The 16,068-nt window shown below is 36.9% G+C and overlaps 1 protein-coding gene and 1 non-coding gene across 2 annotated transcripts; one reads left to right on the top strand and one right to left on the bottom strand.

Annotated features, from left to right (window-relative positions):
• Positions 1–948: 948 nt before the first annotated feature.
• Positions 949–1,022, top strand: TRNAT-AGU (transfer RNA threonine (anticodon AGU)). Its single transcript has one exon. It is a non-coding gene; the product is annotated as a tRNA-Thr (tRNA).
• A 50-nt stretch (positions 1,023–1,072) lies between these two features.
• Positions 1,073–3,280, bottom strand: LOC127120879 (hypothetical protein At1g04090). Its single transcript, XM_051051461.1, has 2 exons — positions 2,925–3,280; positions 1,073–2,820 (listed from the first exon to the last, which is right to left on the bottom strand). The coding sequence occupies exons 1-2, from the start codon at positions 3,103–3,105 to the stop codon at positions 1,214–1,216; spliced, it is 1,788 nt and encodes a 595-aa protein (XP_050907418.1). The 5' UTR covers positions 3,106–3,280; the 3' UTR covers positions 1,073–1,213.
• Positions 3,281–16,068: the final 12,788 nt, after the last annotated feature.

The raw sequence follows: 16,068 nt of genomic DNA, 5'->3' as shown, positions 1-16,068 counted from the left end.
CTATCAACACTTCAAATTAAAAGTCATTTTTATAACAAAATATCATTTTGAAATATAAGTTACTTTGTAATTTTGCAATTTTAATGAAATACTAAAAAAATTTATAGTACTCTTTGATATTATTTTTTATTTTAATAATTTATTTTTTATGTTATAAATGAAGAATACTTTAATTAATTATTTATTTTTTAAACAAAATTAATTATATTTTCTTAGCTTATAAGAAACGATGAAAGGGATTTATAATTTATTACAATATGCTAGACATTCAAATGCTCAATAGTCATATCGATGATCATAAACATGCAATTATTTGATGTTTTGGTGATTCACAGTTGAAAAATTTGATCCGGATATAGAAAAAGAAATTTCAATTTCTTGTCTCCAGAACTATATTTCAATTTCCAATATCCGTAAATTCTTTATAAACGGTTTGTCTGAAATATTTTAAGAAACAAAATTCTCATATCCACTAAGTTATGGGAAGCTCAAATTTTGAGTTAACTAAAAAAATCATGAAAATATAAAATAAAAAAAGTTTCTGAAAACATTTAGTATATTTTTAAAATAAAAATAGGCTTGAGTTTTTTTTATTAAAGTGTTAATGATTTAGCTTTCTAATGATGAATAGATTAAATAATCATTTAATATCAAAGTTTGACAATAAATTAGTTTTCTATCACCATTTTTTATTTTTGAAATGAAACATGAATATAAAGCAACTAACTTACTGTTAAGAATAATCTGTGTTCATAAGTTGAGAATCAAAATATAACTAGGTAAAGTGTGTTTTTAGAGTAATAATATAACACATAAGAAAATGTGTACAAAAATTTCCATCATTTAAGGAGAAAATTATACAATGTGCTTCTATGTTAAGTAATTTCATCCAATTGAGGCAGAAATATACAATTAGTATAATTCTAATTTGAGAAGATAAAGCAACATGCTCTCATAGCTCAGTTGGTTAGAGCACCCGTTTAGTAAGCGGGAGGTCTTGAGTTCAACTCTCAATGAGAGCAAATTTAAGCTTTTTTTACTTTCCCATTTCTCTGATTTTTCAAAACTATACTCAAACACACAACCCTTTTCACTCTATATATGAAAGAAATATGAAGGTACACAAGTAGCTAGCCATACAATTACAACACTCTTAGCAAAAAAATTGCTTATTTGAATAATCTCTGTGATGGAAGCATTAACATAAATATATTCACCATCTTTCATCTCCTATCCAGTAATTTTTCTCTTTTGGCCCTGTAGGACCTTCCTCACCATACAGTTCCAGTGGAAGCTTTTTAAACAAATTACCAAATGAATTTCCAAACCTCAGAGGAAGAGCATTTAATTTCCTATCAAGCTCAGTTTTTGAATCATACACAATTTTAGGACCCCACACTCTCATATACTGCAACCACTGAGGCTCTTTCACAACATCTCCTAAATACTCAGCTGCAACAACTTCATAATGAACACTCGAATCCACACGCAAACTACTACGACTAGCGTCATTCCTAATTCCAATCCCAAGTTTCGAAGATCCTTGAATAAATGTTCCAGGATGAGGGTAACTAGCATGTCCGTTTTTCGACGCGTACACAATAGCTTTATTGCCATCAATATACTCTAACTCATGTGCATCCACCCATTTACCACCACTGTGCTGTGAGAAATATATACTCCAAAGCTCTCCACTGAAATTGCATATTCTAAGTGTGAAATGCTCCCAATCACCAACATGTGCACCAACTTTGCTAAAAGCCATGTTTGTAATTCCAAATTTCAGAGTAGAGGGTCCATTGAAAGGACAGAAAATCCACATAACAATGTCTGTGAATGTTCCGCCAAATGCTGGCTTCACGTGAACATAAAGCTTAGCACTTTCCAAGTCCCCGCGTTTGATAAACTCCCTTCTAATATCATCATTTGGCAAATCTATCCAAAATTCTCCATCATTTGTTCCTCCGCCTGGCAAATTTGATCCACCTTCATCAATAGCCTCGCCTTTAGACACGCCCTTTCGATACAAAAGGGCTCCGTTGCTGAAAAACCAATCAACCGAAGAAGGCAGGTAAACTTCCTCAGGATGAAAGAAAACAGTAGGACCATAATGCTCTATAAGTGCATGTATTTGGTGAATCCGTGGCATCGCAGGCAGCGTATGATTCAAATTCTTCAAGCACACAACAGGTAACTCTTCTCCCTTGTTCCAACAACAACTACCGCAGAAAAAAGTCCCCACCGAAACTCCTGCCCCTAATATGCCGCGATCACAGGGTCTCAAATTCCAAATCCAAAATGGAAACTCCGGAGTTATAGATCCAGCATCAAGTAATGTGCAGTAAGGTTCACATGTATCCGTTAGATCAACACGAACGCAACTGATTTTGTCTAAATTAGGCTTATCATGGCTGTTAGTAACTAAGTAACCAAGAGCCTTATAACCTTCAGGAGGTTGAGGTAGCCAAAAGTAAGCAGAATCAACAGGCATAGCAATTTTCTTTCTTCCTGAATCAGTACACCATACTAGAGTATAATCAAGAGGGTTCGTTAAAGCGGGTAATTTTTTCTGGTTGCAAATGTTATATGAGGAATTTTCCACTTGTTTAGCAACAAGTACAAAACCCCATAAAGGCTTATAGCTAGGTTGACAATAGTGACCAAGGATATGAAACCCATCTGGAATTCCCACTGGTTTATAGAACGCAACAGCTTTACTTTGCTCCACCATCACATTGCTGTTCCAAACAAACTCAAACTCAGTGACCTTACATACTTCAATTTCACCAAGATTCACAACTCCAGAAGCAAAACCCTCTCCTGTAACAGTTCAGCGAATAAGAAGAATAATGAATGATTTGTTGAGTAACGACCAAACAAAAGTTAGAAGAATTGCATAATGGATTGAAAGAGTGATTGTTTACCTTTGGGCCATTGGGGAAGAGGAGTGGGAAGAGAAAAAGCACGAAGAAGATGATCGGCGCTGGGTTTGGAAGGTAAAAAGCAGTTGAATTTGGAGCGAAGCATGTCGAGAATAAAGTAAACAAGTGTTAGAAACTGGTTCTTGAGATTGATGAGAGTTGTTGTTATCATCATCATCATCATCGTGAAGGAATAATCCAATATTGAATAATTAGTCTAAGAAAGAAGCATCGTTTTCAAGTGAAGAATTGAAGAGGGACGTTCTGTCTTTGTCAACACTGTGATGATGATGATGATTATGATGATCGACATGTTTGCGTGTTAATTAATTATTCACTCACTGTTGCTTCTCGTTTTTTCCTTTCACTTTTACTTTCCCAAATCTTTCCTTCTACTTCTTTCTTTTTTGTCTTGTTTCATAAATTAATATCTAGTCTTTATCTTTTTTTCTTTTTTTTAATTCAAAATAACCAGCATTATGAACATGCAATTTGCAAAAACAAACAAATTCCAATTCCTATCATAATTAAGATATTATTATTTAAACCACGGTGTTTAATTTTAATATAAAAATTCCAAAAAATTGTATGCGCAGTGGTGGGTGCAGGACGGGACAAATTGAAAGCTTTTTGGGAAGGATAGTGGTGCAAATTAAATTCCAAGAGATTTAAAATATAAAATGTAAAATATGTAGTGCATTTTTTTAATTTTAAATGCGTTTGTGCAATTTTTTATATTGATAATGTATAGTAATGATAATAACAACTACTAATTTATAGATAAAATTTTGAGTTGAAATAGAAATATGTAACTTAAAGTGTAAAGTTTTTTTTTCACCATCAATAAATTATAATCATTCAAACTACTATTTTAAAGTCAAAATAAATCAAATAGGTAATTATGAGTATAACACATCTAATTAAATTTTAATATTTTACACCGTCCATCTATGTTAATTAAATTATTTATTAATTGAGATATAAATTTTAAATATAATTTATAAAATATTGACAAAACATTCAATTTCTAGGTTTCTAAATGAAACTTTAGTTCAAAAATATAGTATATGTAATTAATTCAAAAACATAGTGAAATCGGAATAAATATTAAAAGTCAGTCAAATGTACGACGAATACAACGTAGAAATAAACTACTGAAGTGGACAATTATGCCATCCTTAATAAGCAATAACTATCACACCTCAATCCCAACTTGAGAACTCTGCATAAAAGTATAAGGTAGAAACACGGAGACAAGAAAGAGGTGATAATATATTCCATAATTAAAAATGTGTATAAACAACAAGAATAGTACATAACAAGCATATTCACTCAACACAAATGCACAATATACAATATCATTATGCAATGCATATTCAGTCAACACTCATGCATGTGGTATCAATCCTAACACTGGATCGAAGTCATGGATATCAAAATTATTTTACTGAGAGATCATTCACACTAGATTGAAGTCCTAGGCAAATCTTCGATATGCATGATGCATGATCAAACAATTGCAAATAATCTCCATCTGAACCTTCTACTCCAATTATCAACATTATCGGTTAAGGCTAAAATTGGTTCTTTCGAACCTAAAACACATCATACATTGGTTCTCTCGAACTTAAACATACTTCACATCGATCATTGTCTATTAGGGCTAAACATCGGTTCACCTTAAACCTAAAACCATCAACTTTCAACACGGCCTAACCACGAGGCGAGTATCAATTACATCAATAATAATCAATTATAACCATTTTCTCAATAATTAATCACTTAATATAATGAATTAAATCGAGAAATCAGAGCCTTTGCGAAAAATGATCAAAACATCACAAATAAATCAATCAACATGGCTGATGATCTAACCGTCTCGGCCATGACGATCGTCACTCCATGGGTGCGCTACCCGTCATCGCTAACAGTCTAGGGAATTTGCGCTAGTCATGAGGCGCTGATAGTCAGACCGTTTCATGGCTGATGCTCGTCATCGTTGACAGTCTGACGTCTTCTTCCCCAATGCAGTGATGGTTGGACTGTCACGCAGGTGACGTCCATCATCGCTGCAACATGCGATTTTTTGTGTTTTTTCTTTTAAAACAGGACCAGAGTTCAAAATTTCCAATTTCATGTCAGATAGAAATCTAGAACTCGGTATACAAAAATATGCAACAGTTCTCACATCAAAGAATACAAATCAGACACATATAACATCAATCATTCATGTTTTACTCATCAAAATCATCACCTAACATATGAAAATCAACAATTAAATTTTTAGCATATATTTACACGAATTTCACATCAATAATGTTAGAAGTTGTAATTCAATATTTTGTTGGATGCTAGCATTCTACTGTGCTGAAGTAGCTAGTTGAAGTTCAGGAGTCAATTGTATTCGAATGAGTCGGATATAATATATAGTTGTGTCGAAATGTAACTTGTAGTTTTGTACTTTGTATTTTGTATGTTTTAGACTTGTGGCGATTTGTAGAGGTTTTGGGCATGAGCTTTTTTCCCTTATATAAAGAGCATAGTATGTTGTAAATAAAATATAACTATACTCAATACAAATCACGACTATACAATTCAATTTCTCTCTCCTTTCTATCATTTTCTCCTTCTCTCATCTTTCTTGAAAACCTTTTGTTCCAACAAATTGGTATCAGAGCTCGAGTTATGATTCAAAGAGAATATGTAATGGCAAACGGAACAACAACATCAATGCAATTTCCAGTGAATCGTCCAATTTTTAAAGGTGAGAGCTATGAACGGTGGGTTACACAAACGAAGATCATCTTCAAATTTCAAGATGTGTATGAAATTGTGAATGATAGAGTATCGACATTGGAAGCGAATGCAAATGATTTTCGAAAAGCCGCGAACAAGGAACGAAGAAAGAAAGATGAAAAAGGTATGTTCTTGATTCACCAGTGTGTGAATTCTAACAAGTCTGAGAAGATTATTGAAGAAGAAACGAAAAAAAGGAGTGTGGGGGAAGTTGAAAAGCTTGTATATCGGAGATGAAAAGCTGAAAAGGAGGAAGTTGCAGACATTTATAAAGCAATTCGAGATGAGTCAAATTAAGGAAGATGAATCAGTCTCGAAATGCCTTTCATGTATGGTGTTGCTGATGAACTAGATGAAGTCGTGTGGTGAATCAATCAACGATTACATAAGATTGAGAAAATGTTAAGATCTCTAAATATGAAGTTTGATTACATTTTAGTGTCAATTAAAGAGTCAAAGAACCTAACTGAGATGAAGTTATAAGAACTTTAAGTTTAATTAAAGGCTCATGAGATAAGGCTCAAGTAAAGAAACTCAAAAAGGGAGAAAATGGTTGAACTACAAGCAAGATTCATCAAGAAATTTGGGAAAGAGAAGAGAAAGAGTTTTGCTAATGATGATAAGTCAATCAAGAACTCAAAGAATCACTCTGATCCGATTAAGAAAGGCATGTGCAACAAGTATTATGGGAATAAAGTTTACATGAAGGAGGTGCAGTGTTACAACGGTCAAGGATTTGGCCATTATGCTTGAGAATGTTGAAGAAAAAAGGAAGCATGAGCAGAAGATAGCAATGAAGTGCAGTATGCACATGCTGAAGATGGTGATTGTGAGGACGTGTTACTCGTCGCCAATACTTAGTCGAACACTGGGAAAACCAACATGTGGTACCTGGATTCAGGATACAGTAACCACATGACTTGTAATAAAAACTGGTTCACCAAGCTATATGAATCAGTTGAGAAAGTGATAAAATTTGCAGATGGTAGGCACATTGTAACACCCTTCTAAATACCCCAAAATATTTCAATTAAAATAACAACATATTAATCAGAGTAATTATGCACCAAGGGTGTCACACAATAATTCGCACCAAAATACTTAGTCATGCTCATTATTTAATTCAAAACGTAAAATACTTGCACAAAACGCAGCGGATAGAGGTCAACTCAATCATGCAAAACATGTAGCATATTACATGTAAAATGGTTCAACAACCAACCACAAAACAATTAAAACATTCCCTCCCGATGTTACATCTACCAGAGCATGACCCACTAAGGAGACTACACTAGACTCCATAGCACTAGCTTCTATTCAACTCACTGCTCGTTACCTGAAAAATAGTTGTAAGGGTGAGTTCCTCAATCAATATAATAAGTATTATACAACAGCATGTAATGTTAAGTAATTAACACATTAATTCACCCTAACCAGACTACACGCTCAGCAACGGCAGTATCCATTCAAACATCATATTCAACAGTAACATATAACGTATGTATAACCTCAACCATACTCAACATCAACAACACAACACACAACACACATATAATACTGGAATACATCCATTCATATTATATGCCATACATTCATTATGCAATGAGACTCTATGCATGCGGTACCGACTATTTGTGAACATATAGTTCACCTCACCGTCCAAATCCAGGCACGGCTACCAAGTCCAACTAGTCCCACTCATTTGAGACCTAGTGACTCACTCACTAATTCCTCACCACGGGAATTAGCTACCACCCCTCAAGGGCCATGCTATGCACGCTAATCACCTAGCATGCAAACAATCAACAACAGTCCAATAATGACTAACTCACTAATTCCTCACCATGGGAATTAGCTACCTAGCAAATGCAACATCAACAACAATTTCAAGAATAGACACATGCTCACACTCTAAGCCACAAAGCAGTCTATTCACAATGCATACATAATTGATACATTCACAGCATCATGCATAGCATCACACATCATTAACACATTTTATCACAACGGCATATCATATCATGCCACATAATCAAAAACAGTATTAGCACACTCTACTAATATCTATACTACTCAAGACCCAACAAAACAACAACAACATTACCACGATATCACATCTGGGAGTTTAAAACGCGAAATCTGTCCTTCAAACTGATATGGCGAACGCCATTAGGCTAATGGCGAACGCCATTAGCGTTAAACGCTCTTATTCTGAAAAAAAAACCCAAACGGCGAACGCCGAAGGCATAATGGCGAATGTCATTTGGCTGTTATGTGCATAGATGTTAAATTTCTACGAATTCCTTTTCAATTATCGTCCAATTTCATTCATCCACTGGCTGTTATGTGCATAGATGTTAAATTTCTACGAATTCCTTTCAATTATCATCCACTATTTCACAATTTTATCATACATCAATCTAATCAGAGATAAAACAATGGTTATCACTACCCAGTACATATTATCATATAATACCCTTTAACCGATGATAAACCCCCCTTACCTGAATAATCCGGCGAATCTCAAGCTTCAAGCTCTTCCCTTCTCCAACCTTCTTCCTCTTGCTCTGCCTTTGCCCTTTTCCTCTTTCACGATCGCTTCTCTGTTTTTCACGTAAAAACCTTTTTACTCCAAATGGGACTTTTTCCTTAATTCCAACTTATATATTTCCAATAAATAATTATCCCAATAATTATTATTCCAAAATAATAGTAATAATAATCCAAAATTCCAATTATTCAATTAAATTAATAAAAAAAAATATTAATTTAAATTAAATAATTATCTTATTTTAATTGGGGTGTTACAACTCTCCCCCACTAAAAGAGTTTTCGTCCTCGAAAACATACCTCAAGCGAACAACTCCGGATAAGACTCCTTCATCTGACTCTCAAGTTCCCAGGTCACATTGCCACCTGCTGGTCCTCCCCAAGCTACCTTCACCAATGCAATCTCTTTACCCCGCAACTGCTTCAACTCTCGATCCTCGATCCTTGATCAGTCACCATTTATGCTAGACATTCCACTATTTAACCGTAAATAAATCAGGTAAACTGTGTAAACTGAAGCATTTTTCGTTAGAAATAAGCTCAATTCCATGATATTAAGTGTGTTGTTACTGATGAGTTTCTTGAGGATATTTTACACTTTTTGGTATGTCAGCAGGTAAAAAGCTAGTTTGGAAGCTCAGGGGATCAAACGTCAGATGAGAAATCGAGCCCGAGCAAGAAAACGGAAGAAAAAGTCATTTTTTGGAGAACCTGCTGTCCATACGCGTATGACCTTACATGATACGCGTATGGACCTTCCCAGTACGCGTACCATACGTGAATGACCAGAGGGAAGGAAAATTCAGCCAAAATACAAGCTTCTGGTGATACGCGTAACAACTTGGGCAATACGCGTAACAGTCTGGGCAATACGCGTACCAGATGCTGTGTTACGTCCAATACGCGTTTCCTACTAGGCAGTACGCGTATGAGACAGCGCAGTACGCGTATGGAGCACAAATTCAGGGAAAATCCAACTGAATAGCTATTAAGTAGCCAGACCACGATTTTCCGGGGGTTGGACATTTTGGAGAGAAAAGATACGCGTTTTGAGAGCTGGAGACTCAAGGAAGATCACGGGATTCATATGTTCAAGAGTTTTCCGACTATTGAAGATTGATTCCTCACGAAATTCTGTAATGACAACAATATTAATCTTTGTTTTTACTTTTATTATGAGTAGCTAAACCCCCCATTGCTAGGGGGGTGACCCTGATTCTGAATGTGACAGTATTGATGTTTATGAAAGTATTGCTTATTTCTTCTTTTCCATTAATTTGTTCTTATCACCGTTCTTTATGCGTTATTTGTCGGACCAACGAATGATGATTCTTATGAATAGTGTAAGCGGGACAGCAATTATTCATTGACCTGGATAAGAACTTTGGATAGTAAAAATAACCTAGGACTAGGGATTTTCTATCTGACCGGTAATTCTTGATATATGAATGCTTGAGTATGAACCTAATTGTTTATGGACATAGTAATTAGGTTACATAATCAAAGGTCTATTACTAAGGACTTAAGAATAGATACCCTTGAGGACCGGAATTAATTTGACAGGAATAGCTCTACGCCTTCATAAATTATATCTGTTACAAGAAGTTTCATTCACCGAACCCTAGCAATCTTCTCTCATTTGTATCTCGTTCAACCTTTTTACTTGTTTTATTTATTTGCAATTGGTAGTATAATTACACCACAACACAAAAAAACCAAAGGCTTTTGTCTAATTGAAACAATCTATAAACTCTGTATCGTCAAGCAGTCCTTGAGATCGACAAACGGGGAATTTCCCTTTTATTACTACAGTGAGAAAAATAGTACACTTGCTATTTTCACATCAAGTTTTTGGCGCCGTTGCCGGGGACTGCCAAAGATAGTAGAGTTTATTAATTTATTTTCAATTAGAATTTTGTTGCTCTGCATCCAAAATTTTATTTAGTGTTAATTTTTAGTTTTATTATTATAATAACTAACTTCTTCTAATCTGTGTATGCGAGGTAAGGCCTCAGCTCATTTTCATTTTGACGCAGAACCAGAGAGAACACTGCGCAAAAAGCTCAGAGAAGCAAGAAGAAAGAAACTGGCCAATTCTGACACCGAAGAACCGGCCATACCTGTCACTCCAGTTTCTGTTCACTCCGAAAAATCTGAATCAGACACAGCTTCACATCCAGACACCGAAAACATGGCTGCAGACCCACCTCCAGCAAAGAGACTTTTAGGTGATTATGGCAGACAGAATAACCCAGCAGTGCGGTTGACCATTGTTAACCAACCTGTTAATGTTGCTCACTTCCAGTTACATCCCTCAACCATCCGCCAGTTAGAAAGTAAACCTTTTGCAGGAAAAATCAATGAGGATGCAAACAAGCATCTGCAGAGGTTTCTGACTATGACCACATCATTAAAAATTGATGGGCATTCTGAAGAGGCAAAGAGATTGGTCATGTTCCCATTCACCTTATCTGAGGACGCTGAGGAATGGTTCTATTCCCTACCCGCAGGAAGCATTACTACTTGGCAACAAATGGAAACAACATTCTTGAACGAGTATTTTCCTGCTTCTGTGTATATCCGTAAGAGGTATGACATTGTGAATTTTAAACAGAAAGACGGAGAGACCCTTGGAGATGCATACAAAAGATTCAAGAGATGTTTAGTTGCATGTCCTACACATAATTTGGATGAAACTGAACAAATGCAGAATTTTGTAAACGGGCTGAAAATGAAAACTAAGCAACTCATTGATACAGCTGCTGGTGGCTCATCTAATTTTTCAACAGCAACCGGTATCAAAAAGATCATCGAAGCTATTGCAGCAAATGAGCATTTGGAATTATATGACCGCACTGTGAATCAGCCAGAGGGAAAAATTGACTTGAAATTAGCAAATCAGGTAGTGAAAATGGAAGACCAAATTGCAGCTGAGGTTGAAAGAAGATTGAAAGCTATGAATATAGGTACCCAGACTGTTGCTCAAGTGCAACCGGTTCCGACCATGATTTGTGAGATTTGTAGTGGACCACACTTTACCATGCATTGTGTTGCAACCGCAGAACAAGTGCAAGCTATAAATTACCTGAGGCAGAATAATCCCTACTCAAATACTTATAATCCGGGGTGGAAAAATCATCCTAATTTCTCTTGGAAAGATCAGCAGGGTAATATTCAAGGACCTCCACAACAACAACCACCGTACCAACAGCAACCTTATCAGCAACAGGTACCGAAGAAAGCGGATTGGGAGATTGCTATAGAGAAAATGGCAACTCATAATATGCAATTTCAGGAGGAAACCAGGAATAATCAGAAAAGCACCAATGCATCAATTAAAAATCTGGAGATTCAATTGGGTCAGATAGCACAACAGATAACAAATTCCCAAATACCAGGCGCATTACCTAGTGCAACAGTGACAAATCCAAGGGAGCACAATAATGTGAGTGCGGTAACAACAAGAAGCGGAAAATCTGTTGAAGATCTTAAGAAGAAGGATGAGGAAGAAGATACATTGTGTGAAGTGGACCTGGAAATCTTAGAGAATAAGACACCACCTGAGGAAGAAAGTGTGAAAATGCCGGTGGTACAAGAAAAGCTACCTGAACCAAAACCCATCATTAAGCTTCCTTTCCCACAAAGAAACAAAAAGAAGAAGCAAGATGAGAAAAATTTTCAGAAATTCATGGAATTGTTCAAGAAATTAGAAATCAATATTCCATTCTCTGAGGCACTCGAGCAGATGCCTATCTATGCGAAGTTCATGAAAGACATCATCTCCAAGAAGCGCACCACTGACACTGACCCTGTTATATTAACTGAAACTTGTAGTGCTATTTTGCAGGGTATGAAGATTCCAGTAAAGAAGCCAGATAGAGGGTCTGTGACCATCCCGTGTACCATTGGAGATAGGTCTTTTAAAAGGGCGCTGATTGATTTGGGGGCTAGTGTTAGCCTTATGCCTTTGTCTATTTACAGGAAGCTGGGAATTGGCAATGTTCAGGATACCAGAATGACACTTCAATTTGCTGACCACTCAGTGAAGAGACCTTTTGGGGTGGTTGAGGATGTTCTGGTCAAAGTTGATAAATTTGTTTTTCCTGTTGATTTTGTAATTTTGGAAATGCCAGAAGATGAAGAGATACCTCTGATTCTGGGAAGACCGTTCTTAGAAACAGGTAGATGCATGATAGACATTGAGGGAGGTACCTTGACCCTAAAGGTATATGATGAAGAGCTCAGAATTGATGTCCGGGATACTATGAAACATAAAGAGGAAATGTGTACAAACCACTCTGTTGAAGTAATTGATCAAATAGTGACTAGCACAATGCAAAGAAAGTTTCCTGAATTACCATTGGAAAGAGTTCTGAGTATGTCAGTCAGAGAGATTGAAGAGAATGATGATGAAAAAGAAAAAGAAGTGCTTGCCATGCTGGATACACAACCTCTTTGGATGAAATCCAAACCACGTCGGTGGGAGGATCTGAGATCTTCACCAGAATTAGAAAATGAAAAGGTAAGTAAACCAGGTATAAATTTTGAATTAAAACAATTGCCTGTAAATCTTAAATATGTCTTTCTAGGATCTGGGACAAATCATCCTGCTATTATCAGTTCTGAGCTAAATGCCATAGATGAGGAAAAGTTAATACAGGTACTAAAGAAGCATAAGAGTGCTATTGGGTGGACTATTGAGGATTTAAAAGGTATTAGCCCCACAGTATGCATGCATAAGATACTGATGGAGGATAATCAGAAACCGGTAGTGCAACCACAGAGGAGGTTAAACCCAGCAATGAAAGAAGTGGTAAGGAAAGAGGTTGTAAAGTTGTTAGATTCGGGAATGATTTACCCCATTTCTGACAGCTCGTGGGTGAGTCCAGTGCATGTGGTACCTAAGAAAGGAGGAACCACAGTAATTCTAAATGAAAAGAATGAATTGATCCTAACTCGCACAGTGACAGGGTGGCGAGTATGCATCGATTACAGAAGACTGAACACTGCAACAAGAAAGGACCATTTTCCTCTCCCGTTTATTGATCAAATGTTAGAAAGACTTGCAGGTCATGAGTATTATTGCTTTCTGGATGGATATTCGGGATACAACCAAATTGCTGTAGCCCCGGAAGATCAAGAAAAAACTGCATTTACATGTCCTTATGGTATTTTCGCTTACAGACGGATGCCATTTGGGCTGTGCAATGCCCCAGCTACTTTTCAGAGATGTATGACATCTATATTCTCCGACATGCTTGAGAAGTATATGGAGGTGTTTATGGATGATTTCTCTGTGTTTGGTTCTTCTTTTGATAATTGTTTAGCTAACTTGTCTCTTGTTTTGCAAAGATGTCAGGAAACTAACCTTATTCTCAATTGGGAGAAATGTCATTTCATGGTGCAGGAAGGAATTGTGCTAGGACACAAAATTTCCCACAAAGGAATTGAAGTGGATAAAGCCAAGGTGGAGGTGATAGCTAACCTCCCACCTCCTGTGAATGAAAAAGGGATAAGGAGTTTCTTGGGTCATGCAGGTTTTTATCGCAGGTTTATCAGAGACTTCTCAAAAGTCGCAAAACTGTTGACTGATTTGCTAGTCAAAGACAAGCAATTTAATTTTGATAAAAACTGCATGGTAGCTTTCGAAACTTTAAAGAGTAAGTTGATCAGTGCACCTGTTGTAATCGCCCCCGATTGGTCCTTGCCTTTCGAAATAATGTGTGATGCAAGTGACCTTGCTGTGGGGGCTGTCCTAGGACAGAGAAAGGACAAATTATTGCATGTGATTTATTATGCTAGTCATGTCCTTAACCCGGCCCAAATGAATTATGCAACTACCGAAAAGGAGTTGTTGGCCGTGGTTTACGCTTTTGACAAATTTAGATCATATTTGCTTGGTTCAAAAGTCATTGTGTATACTGACCATGCTGCTTTAAAGTATTTGTTTGCTAAGCAGGAATCAAAGCCGAGACTTTTGAGATGGATCCTCCTCCTTCAGGAGTTTGATTTGGAAATCAAAGACAAAAAGGGGTGCGAGAACACGGTCGCGGATCACTTATCTCGCATGTCCCCAATCAAAGAAACTGAGGAGGAACATCCTATTCAGGACACATTCGTTGATGAGAAAATACTTGTTGTTCAAGAGATACCATGGTTTGCTGATTATGCAAATTATGTGGTAGGTGGGGTTATACCTGATGACTTTAATTCTCACCAAAAGAAAAAGTTTCTTTATGATTGCAGGTTATACTTATGGGATGATCCATTTCTTTACAAAAAGGGAGTGGATGGTTTGATCAGAAGATGTGTTCCAGAAAGAGAGCAAGCCGACATTCTGAAAGCTTGTCATAATTCTGAGTATGGTGGACATTTCAGTGGAGATAGAACTGCAGCAAAAGTTCTCCAATCAGGTTTGTATTGGCCGTCACTATTCAAGGATGCAAATTCTATAGTCCGAGAATGTGACAGGTGCCAACGAATGGGTAACATTACAAAACGGAATCAGATGCCGCAAAACTCCATGCTAGAAGTGGAGCTGTTTGATGTTTGGGGAATTGATTTTATGGGACCCTTTCCGCCCTCATCTGGTAAGAATTACATATTGGTTGCGGTCGATTATGTGTCAAAGTGGGTAGAAGCTGTGGCATTACCAACAAATGATGCTAAAGTGGTGGTGAAGTTCTTGAGGCATAACATATTCTCTAGGTTTGGGGTACCACGGGCTTTAATTAGTGACCAAGGTACGCATTTTATAAATAAACTCTTGGAGAATCTGTTGAAGAAGTATAATGTCAAACATAAGATAGCCACACCATATCACCCCCAGACGAGTGGGCAAGTGGAAGTATCCAACCGTCAAATAAAGCAAATCTTAGAAAAGACGGTAAGTGCTTCTCGGAAAGATTGGTCAGTAAAGCTGGATGATGCATTGTGGGCATACAGGACTGCATTTAAAACACCAATAGGTATGTCCCCCTATCAATTAGTTTACGGTAAGGCTTGTCATTTACCACTCGAACTCGAGCACAGAGCTTTCTGGGCCTCCAAATTCCTAAACTGTGATCTTTTTAAAGCTGGTGAATCCCGAATTCTTCAACTTCATGAGTTGGAAGAATTCAGGAATCAAGCTTATGAAAATGCCAAAATTTACAAAGAACAAACAAAAAAATGGCATGATCAAAAGATACAGAAGAGGGAATTTCGGGAGGGACAACTTGTACTGCTATTTAATTCCAGGTTGAAGCTGTTCCAAGGAAAATTGAGGTCAAGATGGTCAGGACCATTCGTCATTAACAAAGTACTTCCTTATGGAGCAATAGAACTTAAAAATGAGAAGAATGGCGACACTTTCAAAGTTAATGGTCAGAGGTTAAAGCCATACAACCCCGGCGAAGGGGGGACAATTGAATCCGTTAAACTCCTCTGAGTATGAGGTGTCCCGTCGAGCCATGCGACGTTAAACGAAGCGCTGCTTGGGAGGCAACCCAAGGGAGGTTTGATTCTTTCTTTCGTTTTATTTTTGCCGAGTCAGTTAGTATGTAGAAAAGAAAAAAATTTTAATAGAAAACAAAAAGAAAAAAATTTTGAAAATGAACCTGCCAATACGCGTATGGGTTTATGATACGCGTATTGGTCATCAAAAGTGCATGCCTCTGGTGAAACGCGTAAGATACGCGTATAGACGAAGCATACGCGTATGATACGCGTAAGGGACCAGGCCATACGCGTATCACCTTATGATACGTGATCTGTTACGCAGATCACTTTTTACACGTGTTTTTGCAGCGTATGATACGCG

Source organism: Lathyrus oleraceus, chromosome 2 (assembly GCF_024323335.1).
Source record: "Lathyrus oleraceus cultivar Zhongwan6 chromosome 2, CAAS_Psat_ZW6_1.0, whole genome shotgun sequence".
Classification (NCBI taxonomy): Eukaryota; Viridiplantae; Streptophyta; class Magnoliopsida; order Fabales; family Fabaceae; genus Lathyrus; species Lathyrus oleraceus.
The sequence above is the reverse complement of the archived record's forward strand: the minus strand, read 5'-3'. Positions and strand labels throughout refer to the sequence as shown.